The sequence below is a fragment of the Pinus tabuliformis genome, chromosome 9, assembly GCF_031772625.1.
Source record: "Pinus tabuliformis cultivar Carrire ecotype Pingquan chromosome 9, CPIR1, whole genome shotgun sequence".
Classification (NCBI taxonomy): Eukaryota; Viridiplantae; Streptophyta; class Pinopsida; order Pinales; family Pinaceae; genus Pinus; species Pinus tabuliformis.
Window position 1 is genome coordinate 1,324,347,347 of NC_142307.1, and position 19,772 is coordinate 1,324,367,118.

At 40.8% G+C, this 19,772-nt stretch overlaps 1 protein-coding gene across 1 annotated transcript in view; it reads right to left on the minus strand.

Annotated features, from left to right (window-relative positions):
- The window catches only part of EMB2738 (GTP-binding family protein), a 463,941-nt gene extending 450,293 nt beyond the window's left edge, over positions 1-13,648 (minus strand). The window contains 1 exon segment of the mRNA XM_089439172.1: positions 13,039-13,648. Within this exon segment, the coding sequence (XP_089295298.1) occupies positions 13,039-13,456 (418 nt within the window). The 5' untranslated portion in view covers positions 13,457-13,648.
- Positions 13,649-19,772: the final 6,124 nt, after the last annotated feature.

The window sequence follows — 19,772 nt, forward strand, 5'->3', positions numbered from 1 at the left end:
AAAGGTAAAAGAACTCCAAATAATCTATACATATTTGAAGAAGGACAACAACAATGCTATCTAAGCAAGGATGATGAACATTGGTTATGGCACCGGAGGTTGGGGCATCTAAGCTTTTCACAAATAAGGAAAGCATGCAAATATCAGGCAGTTCGCGGTCTTCCAGATATCAAAATTCCAGACAACACCATATGCAAATCATGTCAGTTTGGAAAGCAAACCAGAACTAACTTTCCAGAGAAGGAAGGATCAGCGAGCATGCCTCTTGAGCTTGTACATACAGATGTATGTGGACCATTAGGAAAAGGACACCTCGAGGAGAAGAATACTTGATATTATTCATTGACGATTTCTCCAGGTTTGTCTGGTTAGGACTTATGAAGCACAAAGATGAAGCATTCGAAAAATTCAAATCCTTTAAAGCCTTGGTTGAAAATGAATCAGGATACAAAATTAAGTGCCTCAGATCCGACAGAGGTGGGGAGTTTAACTCAAATGAATTTTTCGATTTCTGTGAAGAACATGGGATAAGAAGAGAATTCTCTACAGCTAGAACTCCTCAGCAAAATGGAGTAGTGGAAAGAATGAACAGAACAGTCCAACAAATGGTTCGTGCTATGCTTGATGAGTCTGGAACTCCCGCAACTTTCTGGGGTGAAGCTGCATATGCTGCGGTTGTTATTCTCAACAAAACAAATATCCGGGTGAACAGCACTCAAACTCCTCATGAGCTCTGGTATGGTGAGACTCCTTCGGTAAAGCACTTCAAAATCTTTGGGAGCAAATGCTATATTAAGAATATTGATGAGCAACTTGGCAAACTTGAACCTAGAGCAGATGAAGGCATTCTTCTTGGTTATTCTCCACACAGCAAAGCATACAAGTGCTACAATAAAAGACTTGGAAGAATTGTTGACAGCATTGATGTAGTGGTTGATGAGAAGGGATACATTCCTAGGCAAGTAAATCATGAAGATATCGAAGAAGATGAAGACTACCCTCAAAGGCAAAATGATGAAGAAGAAGAATCTCAAGAAGAACCAGAGGAGCAGATAAGGATAGAAGAGAAGACTCCATCCAGATATGTTCAGAAGAATCATCCAGAATCTCAGATTTTGGGGCAGAAAGAAGCAGGTGTACAAACAAGAAGAACAGTTGCAGAAGCTTCAAGCTATTTGGCATTACTCTCTTCCACTGAACCACAAAATGTGAAAGAGGCATGCAAAGATGAATGTTGGGTGAAAGCAATGGATGAAGAACTTGAGCAGATCGAAAAGAACAACACTTGGGAGCTGGTTCCTAGACCAAAGGATAAGAATGTTATAGGGACAAAATGGGTCTTCAAAAATAAATTGAATGAAAATGGAGAAGTAATTAGAAACAAGGCCAGACTTGTTTGTAAAGGGTATGCGCAGCAAGAAGGAATAGATTTTGAAGAAACCTTTGCTCCTGTTGCAAGACTTGAGGCCATCCGAATGTTCCTTGCTCTCTCAAGCTTTCAAAACTTCAAAGTATTTCAAATGGACGTGAAATCAGCCTTTCTGAATGGAAACTTGGAAGAAGAAGTATACATTGAGCAACCAAATGGTTTCATTCTTGGAAATGATCCAAATCTTGTATGCAGATTGAAAAAGGCTTTGTATGGTCTCAAACAAGCTCCAAGGGCTTGGTACTATCGTTTGGATAAATATCTTCATCAACAAGGTTTTTCAAAAGGATCAGCAGACAACAATCTTTATATAAAAGTTGAAAATGACAAATTGCTAATACTTGTTATGTATGTAGATGACATTATCTTTGGCAGCAATGAAGAAGCTATGAGTCAAAGCTTTGCCTTGGTAATGCAGAAAGAATTCGAAATGTCCTTGCTGGGAGAACTGACATATTTTCTTGGTTTGCAAATCCAACAAAAAGAAGGAGGGATCCTTTTGTCTCAAACCAAGTATCTCAAGCAGATTTTGAAGAAATATGGCATGGAAGATGCAAAACCAATATGTACACCCATGGTCACAGGATGTAGCCTCAGTGCAAATGATGAATCAGCAGCAGTGCATCAACCAACCTACAGATCTATGATTGGAAGTCTACTTTATTTGACAGGTACCCGACCAGACATCATGCATGCAGTGGGAATAGTTGGAAGATTTCAAGCAAATCCGAAGGAAACTCATCTTCAGGCAGTGAAGAGAATCTTTAAATATCTTCAAGGGACTCAAAATTATGGCTTATGGTATCCTAGAGATACAGATCTCACACTTCATGCTTATACAGATGCAGATTGGGCAGGAAGCATGGATGACAAGAAGAGCACAAGTGGTGGTGCGTTCTTTATGGGTTCCAGATTAGTATCTTGGTTCAGCAAGAAACAGAGTTCGATTGCCTTGTCTACAGCTGAAGCAGAATATGTTGCTGCTGCATCTTGCTGCACTCAACTCCTTTGGATGATGCAGACCTTGCAGGACTTTCAAATCACTTGTACACCACCTATCTCCATCTTATGTGATAACACAAGTGCAATCAGCATTTCAAAGAACCCAGTCATGCATTCAAAGACCAAGCACATACCGATCAAGTATCATTTTCTCCGGGAACAAGTACTTGAACAAAAGGTCAAGTTGGAGTATGTTCCTTCTAAGGAACAAGTTGCTGATATACTCACCAAACCATTGCCCAGGGAGACCTTTGAATACCTCAGGCAAAAGCTGGGGGTTGTTGATGCATCATCTTGTTGAATCTCTTCTGATGGTTGGTTGTACGCAAGGCTCATCTGGAACATATGCGTACATGTGCTGGGTTGCGGATTGGTTGAAGATCGAATGGCACAGGTTCAGGGGGAGCATATAATGCATTGTTGGCATTATGGAGGACGTAGAGAAGGAGATCATGGATGCTGGTCTGAATATTGCTGCAATATGTCTCTATCTCTTTCATGGTCATTTATGGTGCTTTGGTGGCTTATGGTTCTTATTTGCAGATCTGGTTTATAGTCAGGGGGAGCATGTTCTTAGGGGGAGCATAACCCTTTGCCCTTGATATCAAAGGGGGAGAATGACGTTGAGGATCTTGAGGTTGCCATCAAGTCCAAAGGGGGAGATTGTTGGCATTATGATTTTGGTATGGCTCTATGATACAGATGTTGTACTTGATGGCAACACCCTCAAGTGGCAATGCTCTGATCAGGTTCTCAAAATGTTGGAAATTAAGAGGTACGCAGGAGAATAGTTCTAAAGGTGCGTACCCGCAGGTACGCCGTGAAGGGACTGCGGCCACACACGCAAGTCACCCGCTCAGAAGGTGCGTACCCCTAGTTTACTTACTTCAAGGCAGAGAAGCGCGCTCACGTGGGGTTTCTTATGTTTGGCCAGTGGTATTTAGCCCGCCGTTCTTGATTCTATGGTTTTGGCCCGTGGTATTGTTTTATATTATTATTATCATTGAGCCCCATGTTTTTGGGCCCCTTGTATTGGTTACCTATGGTATTGATCCATGATTTTAGGAAGAGCTTGCCTATATAAAGCAAAGGAGATCACTTGGCTAAGTATCTTTTGCAAATTGAATATCTTAAGATCTGAAATATTGGGTTATTGTTTTAAAAGCTTGATCTATATAAAAGTGAAGTTGAAAGCGAATCTATGAAGGGTGATCTCTCGAGCGCATGATCAGATCTGAGCATCTGACTATCTGTGGCACACTAGGGGACTGCCAATTCGGCCCTAATCAGAGGTACGCAGGTGATTAACGGTGCAAGTGCGTGGGTACGCAGAGCAGAAGAAGGAGAAGTGCGTGGGTATGCAGAGCAGAAGAAGGTGCAGTGCGTGGGTATGCAGCGCGACAAAGGTTCAGGTGCGTAGGCACAGGGAAAGTACGCGGCGCTTCAGAAGCCGCAAGTGCGTAGGTACGCAGCGCGATAGCATCTGTGGGTGCGTGGCTACAGTAGCAGTACGCGGCGCAATAGTATCTGTGGGTGCGTGCCTACAGTAACAGTACGCAGCGTGATTGAAGAAACAGTGCGTGGGTACACGGTGCAGCAGAAAGCTCTCTGCGGGTATACGCAGGGGAGCAGAAGGTGAAGTGCGTAGCCACGCAGGCCAGAGAAAGAAAAACTGCGTATCTGTATTAAGGCATTTATTTGACTGACTTTTCTCTGTTGTTAAGATGTTCTGGGTTTGATTTACTGTTACTATTGATCTGGTTACTGCAGTTGACTGGGTGATTTACTTGTACTTGATGATCTCTTGATGTTTATGGATCCAGTTTGAAAATTTATGAAAAGTGGTCCTTGAAAGAAAAGAAGTAGGGGGTTGTAGCTCCCTTCCAGGAGAGACTGGAAAAGGAGAGAGAGTTGTAGCTCTCTGCAGGTTGCAGCCTGCGTACTGGTAAAGGACTGCACCAATACAAAACCATTGTAAAAGGAGTTTCTAATTTGAAAGAAGATAGAGACATATTGCAGCAGGTGGTTTTCACCCACATTGGGTTTCCACCTTACATCTGGTGTTCTTTGGTGTGACTATTTGTTTTCTTTGTTCATGCTCATTATTTTATGGTACTGACATGCAAAAATAATTCAAAGTATAAATAAGGAAGATTTATTAAAAGAACTTGATAATACTGATTCACCCCCCCTCTCAGTATTATTTCCAACAGAAAATACAGCATATGACAAGCATAATATGGGAGTGTCAGGTATACTCTTGAAAGCTAAAAGATAAAAAAGATACAAGTGACAATAAAAGAATAGTGGCCACTATTGGAAGCTAAAACATAATCAGATACAAGTAAAAGTAAAACAAAAGTAAGAAAGGGTGAACAACGAGGGTAACCTTGAAAAAGATAGAATCACTACCCTGCACTAGAAATCAATGTTGTCAGGCTCTTTTAACCTGGGACTTGGGAAGACTCAATGACTCATTCCAGACTCTTCTCAAACTTATGGTAAATTTTGTGCACAAAAAATATACTAATTACATTTCCAATCCATATAGGTTATAAAACCACAGTCTATGCAGAAATATATAAGATCATCTCATGGAATATCATATCACAACATTTGACATTTGATATTTGTATCCAAAATAAAAATAGCAAACTAAAAGATGATTCCATGATCAAATTCACAAATATTGCTCAATTCAACTACATAACTTATAGTCTTACAAGTTATAACATAACTAGGAAATCAAAATAGACAACGTCTCCAAGTCCAATCTCAAGTCTCATTCATGACTATGAGAACACCTTGAATAAGTCCTTGAGGAGCTAGTCTAGACTGAAACAACAACTGTTATGCAGATGTATCTGGTGTTCCAATTGAGAGAATGGAACACTAGAGAGATCTTCAGTCTCTTCATAAAGCCAACCCAAATCATCAGCAAGAGATCCATCCTCCAAGATCCAAACAGAGACTAGATCAATCTTATCTAATATAATTGGTGTGAAATTCTGCTGACCCAAAAGGTGCTATTAACCAGTTAATTATTTCATGTCACTTATTTACGGCAAATTATTTCATTTGCTGGAAGCAACAAATAAAAACATAAAGAGCACCAATCACAAACTAAAAAATTCAGGAAAATATATGAGAAACCAATCACACCAGTATTTTTGGACAAAATGTCCCTGGGAAAACCCAATGTGGGGAAACCAGTTTTTAGATCTGAGGGCTTTATTATTAATCTTCAGAAAATAAACTGCTATTGAGAAATACAATTGCTTGCCTCTGACTGGCAAAGCTCCAACAAAATACTTTTTTACTTCTACTAATCTGGAAAACCCCACAGCTTCCCTTTTTTGCAATTCGCATTGCCTCCAGCAACACGCACTGGCCTCTGGCAATTCACACTAGCTTCCGGCAAACTCAATCTGCCTTCTGGAAGACTCAAATGACCTCCAGGAAATTCGCGTTGGCTTCTGGTGAACTTGCACTAGCACTGGAAAACTTGATTTGACCTCTGCAAGACTCACATTGCCTTCTGAAAATATTCTCGGCCTCCTCCTGTGAATACACTGAGCAATTCAGCCTCCTCTTGAAACCCACAGCCTCACTGGAAAATCCCGGCTTCCTGCGGAAAACACTAATAGCAAGAATCTCTCAAAAATATTTCCTTAATCATTGCTGCTGAAACTCTCTGGTGTCTTCTAAAAGTCACCAACTCAAATATTTGTATCATCTCCAAAGCTACCCATCGATCTCCTTTATAATCTCTCATTCACGAATGAACAGCCATGATTAGAAGTTCACTTGATTTAATTGATGACTAAGATCGTCTCCTACGGAAAACACTGATAGCAAGAATCTCCGAAAAATATTTCCTTAACCATTGCTGCCGAAACTCTCTAGTGTCCTCTAAAAATCACCCACTCAGATATTTGTATCATCTCCAAAGCTACCCATCGATCTCCTTTATAATCTCTCATTCACGAATGAACGACCATGATTAGAAGTTCACTTGATTTAATCGATGACTAAGATCGTCTTAGAAACTTTCTACAAACTTCTAAACAGCAATCGACCTTATCCCAATTAATATCAATTAATGATTCACCTTTCCTAAGTTAGACTTACGAAATATTTAAAAAATCACTAATTGACTTAATTAAGATATTTTTCCTAGGTGAAACTTAGGAAAAATTACATGGGCTTGGAGATAATTAACTCCTCTGTGTCTCTAGCCTTAGTGACACCTCTCAAGACTAGACCGAGCTACAAAAACTAACAATTGGATCCAAATCCTTTGCCCACAATTGTTCTGTAAGCATCTAAAGGTTCTAGTAGATGAAAACCAACCTCTCTAGCCACTCATGCTCCAACATGTTGCACTTTTTGGTGTGGATGTGCTCAAATACTGACTAACTGTGCTCAGACATGACCAATTCAAAATTCTTATAGCAAGTTGTGGTGTTTTCGAGCCATAATCTATACACCAATGGGCTATAATAAAACAAAATAAATATATAATTAAACAACAATTATAAATTTTGGCAATGGAAAACTTGAAAAAGAAAACTAGCAGATTTACAATGTAATGATTTACAAAATTCAATCTTACTTGGCATTTTATTCTCCCTGAGATGTTGGGTTGAGCTAAATCCAAACATGCCAAATGAGTCCTACATATCTCACTACATATTGATTTAGTCTTTTGTGTCTTGATCCAAGTACATCTTCTCAAAGGATATCATCACGCCTCTCATCACTCAAACCTTTTTTAATTTTAAACCTTCATTATGGAATATGCTCTCTTTACATGCAATGGTGAATATAGTTATTTGTCCCACCTAGAATCAATAATTTCCCATATAGGAATATATTTAGATGAATCCCCCTTATAGAAATTCTCAATGACCTCTTTGGTTCTGTTACCCCCCAAACTAGCAGGGGACCTAAAGGGCAAATGCTAGACCAAGGGCAACAAATGGAGACATAGCCCACTGTCACCTCAGCTAAGATTCCCTACTATTTACGGACTTTCACTGATGGGAGGAGACATGGTATATTATGGAGTCACTAAAGAAAGATAAAACAATAAGTGGATATGGAGTGACCCAAATAATCCCTTTCTATAAGAGGTTGAAGAATAGAGTTTGCTTGCTTTCTAAGTAAGGTACAATGTCTTCTAGGAGAAGGATGGGAGGATTTGAGAGTTAGGTTTAGGGAATATGACTTGTGAAAGAGTTTCCTAATCCCTAAAATCCTTATTGAAATTGGTATCCTAGATGATTCTTGAAGAATTGTCTTTTCAAAGAAATGGGACCACACGGGACCAAGTGGTCCCAACTTAGGTTAGGCGATAAGAGTTTAGCAACCAATGATGTTCTTAACCCAAACAAGGAAGGGGAAAGGATCAAAGAAAAAATTTTCACTTAGAGGAATTGAATTGATCCTATGAGGCACTAGCTGTGAAAATTTGGAAGACCCAAATTTTTATTGCAACAATTGATTAAGCTTCTTCTCTTTGTTAAATTACTAAACAAATTATTTACTGCATCCTACAGCAAATACCGAAACTAATACACTGCAGCCTTCACTAATTAAAATTATATGCAGAAACAAGAAACTGAGCAAGAAAGAAATATACAACGCATTACACTATTAATTTTGGACAAATGTTCCCATAAAAACCCAATGCAGGAAAACCAGCGCAGCAGCTAAAAGTTTGTATTATTAAGCAGTAGTTTTCTTAATACAATTCGTTGGATGTCCAACTAGCTATCTGATACAGAGAGAAATGTGGAAATTTCTAAGTATGACACATTAGAAATCCCTACTGCATTATCTGGTTTATTATCTCTTACTTGTCCTTTCCATTAACAAGTTATTTATTAATATAAATACCGAAATAAACACAAATGCAGCCTTCACACATATACAGATCAGCAACTGAAATAACTGAGACAATCACACAAGTGGCACCGTTATTTTTGGACAATCGTCCCCGAAAAAACCCAATGTGGGAAAGCCGGTGGAGCAGATACGAGGGTTTTATTATTTTGCAATTTTCTAAATACAACTAGGGTTTCAGAAATGGCTCACCCTTTAGAGATTGTCCTCGACAATAGTACCTCTCTTCAGAGATAGATATTCTAGCTAATCAACAACCGGATGATTGATCCCACAGCAACTTCGACAGTTCCTTAGCTGGACAGCGAAAGTTGCTCCAAGCTTCTTTCTGGAACTGCGTCACCCTCCAGGGACTGTGTCACCCTCTTCTGCTCTGCGTCTGCCTTTCAGCACTCAATCTGCCCCACGAAAATTCCTTAGCACTGCCTCTTCTGCCCAGCGTCAGCTCTGTAGCCCTCTGCGTCAGCCTTCCTAGGCTCTGCGCTATCTCTCCGACACTTTCTCTGCTTCTCTGATATGTATTCTCGGCCTTCTGTCAAACTGCCCCTCGCTGCAACATATCACTAACTTGATTTCTCAGCAAACCCTGCCCCAGAAAATCGAATTCTTAATCAACTTGGTGTATCTCCAACTAACCCTCAAGCCTCCTCTTATACTTTTCTTGTTGACGATTCAACGGCTGAGATTAAGTCCCTAATCAACAGCTAAGATTAGATTTGGCTTGATCCTCGTTATTTAGAACTTTCTCACCCATATTATATTAATACATGTAATATTTTAATTTCCCTAAGTTTAGACTTAGGGTCTCATTAAAAATATTAATTATTTTAATATCTCTCCATCCAAGTGGAATTTCCCCAAACGATTTCTGGGTCTTGGAGATCTTATGTGCCTTAGCCTGTCCATCAATTTTCATGGCTAGAGCACATCCGATACTACCAAGCCTACGCATTCTCTGAGCAGTACTGCGTCAAGCCTACGCAGTCACTGCAATTGCGACTGCGCTACACCTCCTTCTGATCCACTATTGGCTGGAAACTTCAACTCTCAGGCACTAGATCCTAACTGTCCCTTAGCAGAATTTCGATCTCCCTTTGAAGTTCTGCACTGCCACAGCGTAGCTTTGCGTGGCCCTATGTCAGCCTCTCTGGACGTCTCTCTGCCCTCTCTGCCTTGTACTCTCCGATCCAAGAAAACTTACCCCAAAAACTTTCCCTGCCCCTCACTGCAAGAAATCTCCTCAATTGATTCTCTAGCAACTACTGCGCTGCCCTCTCTAAGAAATTCGATCTCTTGATCTCTCACTCGATGTGTTTTCCAAATGCCCATTGAATTCCTTCTTATAATCCTCTAGTTGAGTAATCAATGGCCCAGATTAGATTCTAATCAATGGCTCAGATCATTTGGACTCGATCTCTGTCTTCTTCTAGAAGTTTCAGCCTCAGTTTGATTAATACCCTTTAATTATTTTAATTTCGTAAGTTTAGACTTAGGCACGCATTAAAAATAATTAATTATTTTAATAAAACTGTCTCTGGGTGGAATTTCCCAAGACAATTTATGGGTATTTTGGAATACATGTGTCCTAGCTTCCATGCAAATTTTGAGGCCAAGAGCACATCCGATGCTACCAAAAATCAACACTCCCTCTTAGTGAGGAATGTGCTCTAGTAATGCAACCTGCTGAAGCATTACCCATCTCTGTAACATCTCCCTCTGAGTTGTTGATGTCTGACATCGCTTCTCGCCAACTACTACGCAAATGTTGCATCTGTACTGCTGCTGACTCTGCCACTGCCAACATGGCATCTGTACTGCAACCCTCATAAGTTTTGCATCTGTGTTGCAGCTGCCACTGCCAACACTGCATCTACATTGCAACTTTCTCCAACTGTTGTTGCTACTACATCAGCAACAGGAAAACATCCAAAATTACTCAACAGGTGTTTAGCGTGATGCATATGTTGTTGGAGTTCTGACTGCTGCTAATCTCTGCGCTGACCCTCTAAAGCCTCTGCATGGATGTTGACTCTGCATTGCCCCCAACTCTGTTCTGTGTTGCTCAGTCTCTAGCGCTCCTAGCCACTGCAATTGTCACTCTAGCACTCCTCTACATCAACTGATCATGGTCCATCCTGCTACTTCTGATATAGGCTCTCGTAGCAAGGTATTGATCTGAGAGGTGGACTCCTCAAGGATCTTGCCCATCTGTAGTTCTTTCGAACTACAGTACTAGATCACCCCACCTCTCCCCTGGAGGTATCTAGGCAACCATGGCAAACTCCTCCTCCTCGATCTTTGTGGATGCAGCCTTCGGATCATGCTTCTCGTCCTTGTCCTTCTTCTTGAGAGGACACTATGTAGCATAGTGACCAAATTCACCACACCAGAAGCACTTGATCTTCAAGACGTCCTTCTTCTTTCTTCGCTGCTCTTACTGCCCCTTTAATGCAAGGGCTGCATTTTCTTCCTCCTCCTTGGGTTTCGTCCCACTATTGCTGCTGCTATCAAGTTTGCACTTGACCAAGTCTCTCATCATCTCTTCCTGCTGAAAAGCGGCCCACATTCCTTCCCAATCCGGCAATCTCTCTCTGCCCAAGATACTTTGGACAAACACTTACCATTCTTCTGAGACTGAATTCAAAGCCAGCCTCACCATCTCCGCAGGCTGAGGTGTTGACCCCACAGCTGCCAACGAGTCTCAGATTTCCTAAAGCTTTGTTAGGAACGGATCAATGTGTTCCCCCTTCTGCATCTGCGTGGATCTCATCTTCTGTTGCAAGTACATCTTTCGTTGCTCGGAAGATCCTTTGTATAACGTGGCCAATGCTTCCCACATCTGTCAGGCGGTATCTTTGCTGGCAATGTGACACACTACGTGATCTCTCACTCTGTTGAGGATCAATCATTTGGCCTTTGCCATTTCAGCGTTATACTTCTTGAGCGGACCTGGATCCATGGGTATAGCTACCACACTGTCGACATAGGTTTTGAAATCGTGCTCATCCAGAAGGCATGAGATTCTTGCCTTCCAGATCACGTAGTTGTATGCACCCTCCAACCGATCATGATCTCGCAACCCATGAGCTGCAATCTCTGCCAGTGAAATGTCGAACTACCTCCTCTCTCCTCTGCACTACTGCTAGGCTGGCGTATGCACTCCCCGCTGGAGTTAGTAGATTTGTTGCTCCCTATTGCTGCTCAGCAAATGAGAATTCAGACTCCTTGGTTGGAAGTCCTCTGAGGAAGAATTCCCTCAAAATAGTGTCTCCTTCTCTCTTCTGACGTTTTTCTGCCCCGACAACTGCTGCAGAAAACTACGTCTCACCAGAAACCTCCTCTTCGCTAAAGCTTATGCGTTGCTCCCTTTGACACTGGCAAACTTCGATCTAGAGGTCTTACCTCTCTGTCGACTAACTCAGAAAGAGACCTTCCTTGAAAATGTTGCCCTCCTAGCCTGGACTGTGCAATCTGAAGATTCGATTTGTTGTGTATGTAGCACTTCGACTTCCCTCCTCTTCAGCGCTGAGCTCTTCCGGCTCTACTCTCTTGCTTCACCTGTAGCTCTGATACCATCTGAAATTTTGGAAGACCCAAATTTATACTACAACGACTGTTTAAGCTTCTTCTATTTATTAAAATAATGGAAAAAATTATTTACTGCATCCTATAGCAAATACCAAAACTAATACACTGCAATCTTCACCAATTAGAATTATATGCGAAAACAAGAAACTGAGCAAAAAAGAAATACACAACGCATTACACCGTTATTTTTGGACAAATGTCCCCGGAAAAACCCAATGCAGGAAAACCGGTGCAGCAGCTGAGGGTTTGTATTATTAAGCAGTAGTTTTCTGAATACAATTCGTTGGATGCCCAACTAGCTATCCAATACAAAGAGAAACTGGACAAAAAGAGTAGTGAGATGATCTCACCCTGTCACTAGAAGAACCAGCACTGATCTGCACTGGAGATGAGCCTCTATGCAGTACTGCGTCAAGCCTACACAGTGACTGCAGCTGGGACTGCATTGCACCTCCTTTTGATCCTCTGCTGGCTGAAAGCTCTCAGGCCTCCCGGTCTCACACCTCAGCTCCGGCACTAGATCCTAAATGTTTCTCAGCAAAATTTCGATCTCCCTATGAAGTTCTGCAAGTAACATGTTTAATTCCCGCAAGTAACATGATGAACTTTGTTGTAATGGCTTCAACCTTGATGTTGAGCAATCCTTCATGGACTAGAACATGTATATTCCTCATATGGAATATAAGGATATTTCTCATTACATAAAAAATAAATAAATAAATAAATTTCATTAGATATAATAAAAATGTTAACTGCCCAAGCCCAAGACCTAGAGACATCTGGCAGGAATGACAATCTACCCCTTTATGTACTATCAGTGGGTTGCTGGGTTATTTCAGGTAGCATGGTTTTAACTACACAATGACATTGCCGCACATCAAATTTTAATATTGTATCAATAGAGGCTGGGCTGGTAGCCTGAATACTGTAGGTTTTTTCGGTTTTTGGAAAAATAAAAATAAAAATGTATAGATTAAGGGAGGGTGCCCCACTAACCCTGAATGTAAGCTTCTTTTAAAAATTAATACACTAGTATAGTATGCATCTTCATGAAAGAGTTGTTGAGGTTATTAAAATTCTATTATATATTAAAAAGGAGTCAGAATTCAGACCTAGTTGCAATCGACGAGAGACAGAAAGAGCATATCGTCTGGCCAGCGACTTGGCTTCTTCTTCTAGGGTTTCCACCTGCAATGTCGATGGCAATGTATCCTCCTCCTCTTCGCACTCCAACCGAGTATTCCTACTCCCCACATCGTCGTCGTCTTCTTCTTTTCGGCTCTCTGAAATAATTACTTCTCTGCCTGCAGTGCAAATACACCAGGATGCCTTCTGTTCTCTGCCTTTTATAGAGCTGGAAATCCTATCAACTTTTAAGAAAATTGAGGGTCTGTAAGGAAGCTTAGCATTTTGCCAAAGCTTTGAACTATTGCAAAGTGATAGAAGAACTGGATATCTGCTAGTTTTTATGGAATGCCTTTCTGCCGTGAACGGCCTGCTACTCAAATATATCGCACTCCCTATTTCCATTGCGGTTATGGTTGCCAATCCGTCTACTGGTTTCGATGCTAACACCAATAGTATGCGAGGATATTATATTATTATTAGATTGCATTATCCATTTTGCCAAGTTGGGCTGCGTCTCACTCTGTATCAAAATGTGTCTGTGTGTGCCGGTTGGAGACATCATTCCTTGAAAGTCGGCGACGTGGATCATTCATGGTACGAGTAGATATAGTCATAACGAAGAGGCATGTGGGGCATGTAAAAACTATGTTCTGTTTACGTTTACATAGCAATAATTACAATATTTTACCCTAAAATAATGTTCATCGAGAAGTTCAAAAATACTTAATATTTGTGGAGATTGAGATTTTTTTTAATTAGTATAAATTTATGGGGAGATGAGGGGTGGAGGGGTGAGAGGGATATTACTCCATCCCTATGGAATAATAGAGATTAAATTTGTATGGGGTTTTGGAAGGAAAACCAACAACCAAGTTGAAATGTATGGTCTCCTACAAGGTGTAGGCATTGCTAAAGACAAAGACATCAAAGATATTATTATACTTGGAGATTGGTTGATTATGATTCATTATGTCATTAAGGAGGGCAGTCCAAAGGAGAATTCCCTTGCCTTGGTGCTTCAAAGAATCTAAGGATTGGTTACATCCTTTCATTTTAAATATTCTACCATATTCTTAGAATAAACAACATGAATGTTGATTTGCAAGCGAATAAGGCCTGCTCTCTAGAAGAGACCTTTTTAGAAATCAATGACTTCAGTTGTTTTTGCACAATTCCTTAAGGCTATATGTCTATTAGTATATTGTTCTCCCCTTGGCCCCTCCCTCATTCGAATATATTGTCCCTCGACTTTATCTTAGATCTCCCTCCCCCTCCTTATTCCCTATCTATTCCCTTCCCCTTCTATGTGTCACCCCTTACATACTCCACGGACTCCTTGAAGACATAATGTATTGGTATGTTTTGAAATGGATCACCCTTGACATGGCATCACACTAGAAATGTCGCCATGCATATGTAGCACTCTTCATCTCGCATGCTTGTTATTATTGTATTCATTTGCCCCGACCTTGGAATTGCCCTTCGCTTATAATCACAATGCCTCTCTTCAGAAGATGTTCTAGGAAAATTTAATGATAGACTAATGAGGATCGTGTGGATGGACAAGGGAATTGGTGATAAATTCGACTCTCGTCTAGCTTTTGCCTCATTCATGACTGAGTTCATTTGTGGCCCACTAATTTGGTAGCTACTTTGTCTTTGTAATCCACTATGGCGTCTAGGCGTTAATCTTTCAGGCAGTGCTGTGAAGAGCTCCTCTTCAGCTTCTAATTAATTATCCTTTAGGTAGTGTAATTGTGGGCTTATCACTCCAACTCGTGGGAGACTCGGCGAAAGGGGCTCTTTGGTTCTCAAACCACTCCGGCAGTGCCTAGGCTCCCTTCCTCAATTGTTCTCAAACTAACTTGGGCTCTTCTGCATGAAGGTAATCCTTTGTTTATAGTTTTTAATTTGGTGTACTGCAATCAACAGGGCCTAGATGGAAACTCCATTAAATTAGGCTCCTATCTTGATGCCTTGGGTTCCAATTTAGGTTTATTAAAGTTGTTTAAGGCTCTACTAGACATCTCTCTGGAGGCATTAAGGTCTCCCTTCTCAAGGGTTCTATGGAAACCTTCAGTTCAGAGGTAGTGTGTCAATTTTGGGTCTTTTGGCTATCAAACAACTTTTGTCTTCTCTAACGGCTTGACAAGAAGCTTATTTGGCTAGCATTGTGCAATATATGCTTGGGGTATCATCAATTTGAGACCTAATAGGTTCGAATTTGCATTCTCTTATTCTCTTTCAATTATGGTGGATTATCTCTTATCTAAAGCCACCTTGGGGAGGGCGGGCTTGTATTCTCATGATAATTGCAACATTCTTAGCCTTTGTCCACATATCCTCATGAATTATGACTCTAATTATGAGACTTCTTCGGGAGCAAGCCCTTTCTTAAACTGTTAATCTGCTCACGAAGCCCTGCAGAGGGTTGATTATGACCTACAAGTTAAATTTTGTTAACTATATCACTCATGGGTGAAACACACTGATAAAATTATGGCTCTCTAGCATCAGATCTCATGTCTGGTAGATGAAGTGGATGCACTATGGGATATAATAATGGATCTCAAGCTCAACAAAGATACCCCTATAGGTCAAGACTAGCTCGAAGAGGATCCAGGCAAGCAGGACATTGAGCTCAACAAATTAGCGACAGAAAATGACTAATTTGCACATAGAATATGTGTTATCACTTATTGCAAAATTGTTCAAATGGTGTCAAGTGATGTCAAAAGAATGCAAAAGAGTAGAGGAGCTTGTAGTCATTTTCCAAGTAGAAAAAGGACTCAAAGCATACATCAGACCTTCTCCATTGGAAAGTGCTTGGAACAATCTTTCCAACGATATGTGGAAGTCCAAAAATGGACTCCTGGATCAAAAGATATGGTCTGCCAAAGTTTGAAGGATTTGAAGCCTTAGTAAAGAAGGAATATTGAAGATTGCAATATTGGAGGTCCAGAATATCGGCAATCGCATATCGAAGGTCGAGCATACCAGCAAGTGGGAACATTAGAGACATCGAAGGTCGATGGTCGCAACATTGGGGATCCAATGCATCGGAGCAAGCAGTATTGGAGCTTGGAGGAGATTGACACAATGCAATATCGCAACATTGGAACTTTTGTAGGTGACAACCTTTTAAAAGTTGCGACAAGGGTAATGTGTCGATAGTGTAAAAACCATCGAGGGACTCAAATAAAGATTAACAAAGGATTCCATCGCAAAACCAAAGGTGGACGGGCCCTTTTCTCTCTCCTCTAGCGGGACACGTGGTAGCATATGATTGGTTTTGATAAAGCTACAGTGGCATCTGACATGACAGTACGGAAGGACACATGGCAAGCAGTTTTGGCGTTTTGAGGGGGGCTAAGGGGGCAAATCATATCACCACTCATGAGGTTCCACGTGGAAGTGATGACGTCATATTGGAGATCGCATATCGAAGGTTGAGGATGTTGGCACTTTAAAACAGTTGCCAATTAAAAAAGTGTTGATAAGGGGCTCTGATATTTGGCTAGTGCATGGTCAAGAAGAGTTTAAAGAACTAAGGGGTGCAAAGCATTTAACAAAGGAAAAATGGCCCTCGACAGGAACAGAAAGCCCTTGGGCCTCAAGGCTAAGCGGCAGGTCATGGCCCTCGGTCCTATGGTTAGAAATGCGGAAGGGCTAAGTAGAAGGGGCTTGTCATATCGAAGGTCGCCAATCAGCAGATTTGAATACTGCACCACTATGAAGTCTACGATATGGAATCACTCCAATAGGGAAGTATAGAGCTTTTAAGGCGTATGGGTCGGCAGCTGAGGTATTGAATGAAGGCATAGAGCAGTTGGAAATTGAAAAGGGCTCATCCTGTGGAAGACTCTGTAACAAGAAACCAAGGACTACATGGGCAGCATAAATGAATTCGACTACTTCGTGCGCACATCTTCAGTGAGTAAATGGAGATATGGGATTCAGGAAGCCTTAATTTCTCAACATGGATCTCCCCACAGTCAGACAATGAAGGATTGTCGGGTCGATTTCTATTTCTACTTTGTGTCAAGCAACCGACAGTTGATCGCTCCCAGCTCTAGAGAGTGGGGAATTCAAGCAGTTAAGGCGAAAGCAACAGGTGAACCTGCCGAGTAACAGAGGAGGAACATCATGGAAAGGTGTGGCCTGATCAGAGGCGATCATTGGAATGAGCATGGATATATTTTGTTGGAGTCATTATTCAGTTTTCCCATGTTCTGTATTTTGTACTTTGTTTCATTTTAAAGAAGCAATCAATCTGTTGTAATCATTTTTGGGCAACAGAGCCATCGCACACCGAGACAAGTAGAGCTCAGCTAAGATATTTTGTAGTTGATTGTTCAAAGCTCCCCTCTCCTTATAAAGAGAGGGAAGAAACACTTAAATAAGGTTCAAAATTTTTGGAAAGAACTCTCAGAAGGGACCTTTTCCTGGTTTCATAAAGGCATGTATGAATCTTGAAGTATACACATTTATCATAAAATTAATACAATATTCTAGTGATTCCAACTTATTGGATTGTAGTATGTTCATCTCCATCTGTGTTTTCACATATGTTAAATACTCTTCCCAGATTTCATGTCACATAGATGCTAGATATATTTCTCATTATATGCAGACTCATTTAGATCAAGTTATTGATGGAAAATGCATGTATTGACGTGGAAACAAAGTCTTGAAAAAACTCTCCATGTATCTTAGCATTCCATAAGCATTCCCTTACTCTCGTTTCTATCTAAATCTAGATACACATAATTCTTAAAGTTTAAGCTCTGTGTGATGGGTTTCTCCTCTATTGTTTTCTACAGATACATTTGTCTTAACAGCTGATTTGTTGCAAGGTCTCAATCTAATTTGGCCATCACCGATCAAGGATATTTTCCTGTGTATCCTTGCATTTGTGTTGGTTCATACATTGTATCTTTATTAATGGTTCTAAATCAATCCTATTTGAAATACTCATGACAAACCCATGGTGCTACAAGTCCTCAAGACAAATTTGACAACACTAATTAAGATGTCATAGGCACTGGTCTCCTATCAACCCAAAGGTTGTCTCTAGGAGTGACAACATCTTTCTGGCGTCATTGTCGGGGAACGGATTAGAGAATTTTTCCCCTAGGTATGACATTCATACACTCTTTGATAAGGTGAGAAAAGATGTGTGGGTTGTAGATTTATCACCTTGGTGACTCCACTGTCAAATCATAAGTTCATCACCCTAGCTTTTAAGAGGCCCCATACCCACTCAAATGCCTCTCAACAAAGAACGCCAACTATATCTAATCCAGAAAAACTAATATCCAGAAGGATTAGGAAAGAAAAAATCCCCAATACTGATGCTACTGTGTCCTCATTTCCTGAAATATCCTCATCCAACTCACAGAATGCCATAATTCATCGCTCTGATTTTTCTCCTAGAGTCCTAGTATATCCTTCAGAAAGTGGTCAGCTACTCAGTACCACCTCCCTAGAGGGCAAGGAAGAATAAGTTTCAGTCAACACCCCTTCTCTCTCATTTCCTCCCCTCCCTGAAGTTGAGGAGGTAAAAGATATCCTCCAGAGCAGCCCTACCCGCAGTGTGAATAGTTTCTCATTCCACGGTCAGTCAGTTGTCTCTCAATTGGTCATAGCTCAGAGACCCCTAATAAATCAAGCACCACCACCTCTGCTCCAGATGGTTGTCCCAGGTTTCCTGTTAAACAAATATGCTCCCTTGGACCTGCCTCAACCTTTAAATGTTATGCCACAGGACTATCTCAAACTCTTGCCCAGGTTTAATGGAGAAGATGACACATCAATGCAAAGACACATAGAAATCTTTTTGTCCCTTTGCAAAAAGGATTAATGTCGAGCACCTGGATGTAGTGTTGAGGCTCTTCATCCAATCTTTGGAAGGGGAAGCCAAGAAATGGTTCAAATCCTTGCCGAATGCTTCCATTGCCACTTGGGAAGAGATGGAGAATTCTTTTATGCATAAATGGGGAGAGAAGAGAGATCATGGGCATATTATTACTGAGTTCAGTGCTATAAAGAAGAAACCTGATGAGGGTATCTCATAGTTAACAAAAAGGTTTAATAAGTTGTACAACAGTCTAGCTACTTAGATTAAACCTCTACAGGGCGCTGCTTGAGTGGTTTTTGTAGGGGCCTTTGAATTAGAGTTCAGCTTCACACTCAGAGAGAGGAAGTCACCTACTCTGGACCAGATTCAAATTGATGCTCTCAAGTTAGAAGCAAATTTTTCATCAACAGGGAAGTCAAGAAGCAGAGCTAACCCTGGACAGAAGAAAAAGGGGAAAGACGAGGCGACTTCCTCAAGTCATAAAATAGAAGCCCAAGAACAAAAGATAGAGGAGATGGATAAGTTGACGAGGAACTTATCAAATAAATTGATAAAACTGGAGCTAGAAAATAAAAACCTTAAATGATAGAACTTCTTGGCTGCTAATTGAGGTTTCAATCCCCAATACAAAAGGCCTCCCTTATAGATATTGCAAAGGGAGAGGAAAGAACAATAAGACCACATTCATCCTCCATTATATGTAGACGATGATCCAAAGGAGCAGATACTAGATGTCAATGAAGTTCAAGGGAACCTGTATTCCTATTTCTCATATGAAGAACAAGAAGTCATAATGTATGAAGAAGAAGGGGTGGTCTTGATGCAACGCTAGACGATGGTGAGATTGATGATTACTAC